General features: G+C 60.4%; 2 protein-coding genes across 2 annotated transcripts in view; both read right to left on the bottom strand.

The window, feature by feature from the left end:
- The window catches only part of EMIHUDRAFT_214721 (hypothetical protein), a gene marked incomplete at both ends in the record, with an annotated part of 2,487 nt that extends 2,095 nt beyond the window's left edge, over nt 1-392 (bottom strand). Inside the window, one exon of the mRNA XM_005763748.1 lies at nt 63-392. Within this exon, the coding sequence (XP_005763805.1) occupies nt 63-392 (330 nt within the window). The remainder of the gene's footprint in view (nt 1-62) is intronic.
- A 553-nt stretch (nt 393-945) lies between these two features.
- EMIHUDRAFT_214720 (hypothetical protein) overlaps nt 946-1,093 on the bottom strand; it is a gene marked incomplete at both ends in the record, with an annotated part of 1,938 nt that continues 1,790 nt past the window's right edge. Inside the window, one exon of the mRNA XM_005763747.1 lies at nt 946-1,065. Coding sequence (XP_005763804.1) covers nt 946-1,065 — 120 coding nt within the window. The remainder of the gene's footprint in view (nt 1,066-1,093) is intronic.

Here is a 1,093-nt window from a genome sequence, read left to right as displayed (position 1 = left end):
ATGCGGCGCCGGCGGTCGCGCCGCCCTCAAGCGGCGGCCAACTGCGTGCAGGGCGGCTACACGAAGGCCGAGGGCGCCTTCCGGTGGCTGCTCCTCGTCTGCATGCCCGCCTTTGGCCACTGCGCGGCCGCCGTGCCTAGCCCGACGGCGGTGGCCTCGGCCTTCTCGTCTGCCGTCGCCTCGGCGTCCTCGGCCTTCTCATCCGGCGTCGCCTCGGCTGCGTCCTCGGCCTTCTCGCCCGCCGTCGCCTCGAAGGCGTCCTCGCTCGTGAGCTGCTCGCCGCTTCTCATGCCCGCCCTCGTGCTCATCCTCCTCGCCATCGCCTGCGGCGCCTCCTGGCCGACCGCGGCGAGCGGAAAGGGGGCGACGTGCTGTGCAGAATACTTCAACATGTCAGGACTGCGCTCTGGTCTTTGTCTACTACTGCTGCCTTGCTTGGTTGCTGCTAACGGTTGCGTTTCCAGTCCGACGCCAACGGCGCCTTCAAGCTTCGAGCACAGATGGTGGAAGGGGGGAACAGGCAGCACCGGCTCTTTTACCGACGTGAAAATCGCGGACCACGATCCGTGTGATCCATGTGTAGCAACCAAGAATGCTAAGAGTTGCCCATCAGCCATGTCATATCCACGATTTGCTTCGAGGGCTGCTCGAAACCACTCTCTCTTCAGCATTTTCCGGCAGCACTACATGTCTTATGGTTACGCTGGCATCGAGGTGTGTGGGCCATATCCCTACAACAATGAACGAGGTTCTCAGAAGCTGCTCAACTTGCTTCTTTTGCACGTGCCCAATTTTCTCCGATGGCTGCCCACCATCGAGCGCATGGATCAGATAGGCAGTGGAACCACATTCTTGCTTAGCCATGCAAGTGGCACAGCCCGTGTGTCTGGCACCCTCCTTCGCTACTTCAAGTTTGCAACGGATCTGAAGGCACTATTTGGTGATCTAAAGGGTAAGCATCTCATCGAGATCGGTGTCGGCTTTGGCGGGCAGGCAGCTGCGATAGCTCATGTTTTTCCAGAGCTGGGCTCGTACACTCTGCTCGATCTGCCTGAACCGCTCCGCCTTGCTCAGACTTACCTTAAGCACGCAG

The sequence above is a fragment of the Emiliania huxleyi genome (genome assembly GCF_000372725.1).
Source record: "Emiliania huxleyi CCMP1516 unplaced genomic scaffold EMIHUscaffold_62, whole genome shotgun sequence".
NCBI classification, from domain to species: domain Eukaryota; phylum Haptophyta; order Isochrysidales; family Noelaerhabdaceae; genus Emiliania; species Emiliania huxleyi.
Note: the sequence above shows the minus strand (reverse complement) of the source record. Positions and strands in the feature narration are given on the sequence as shown.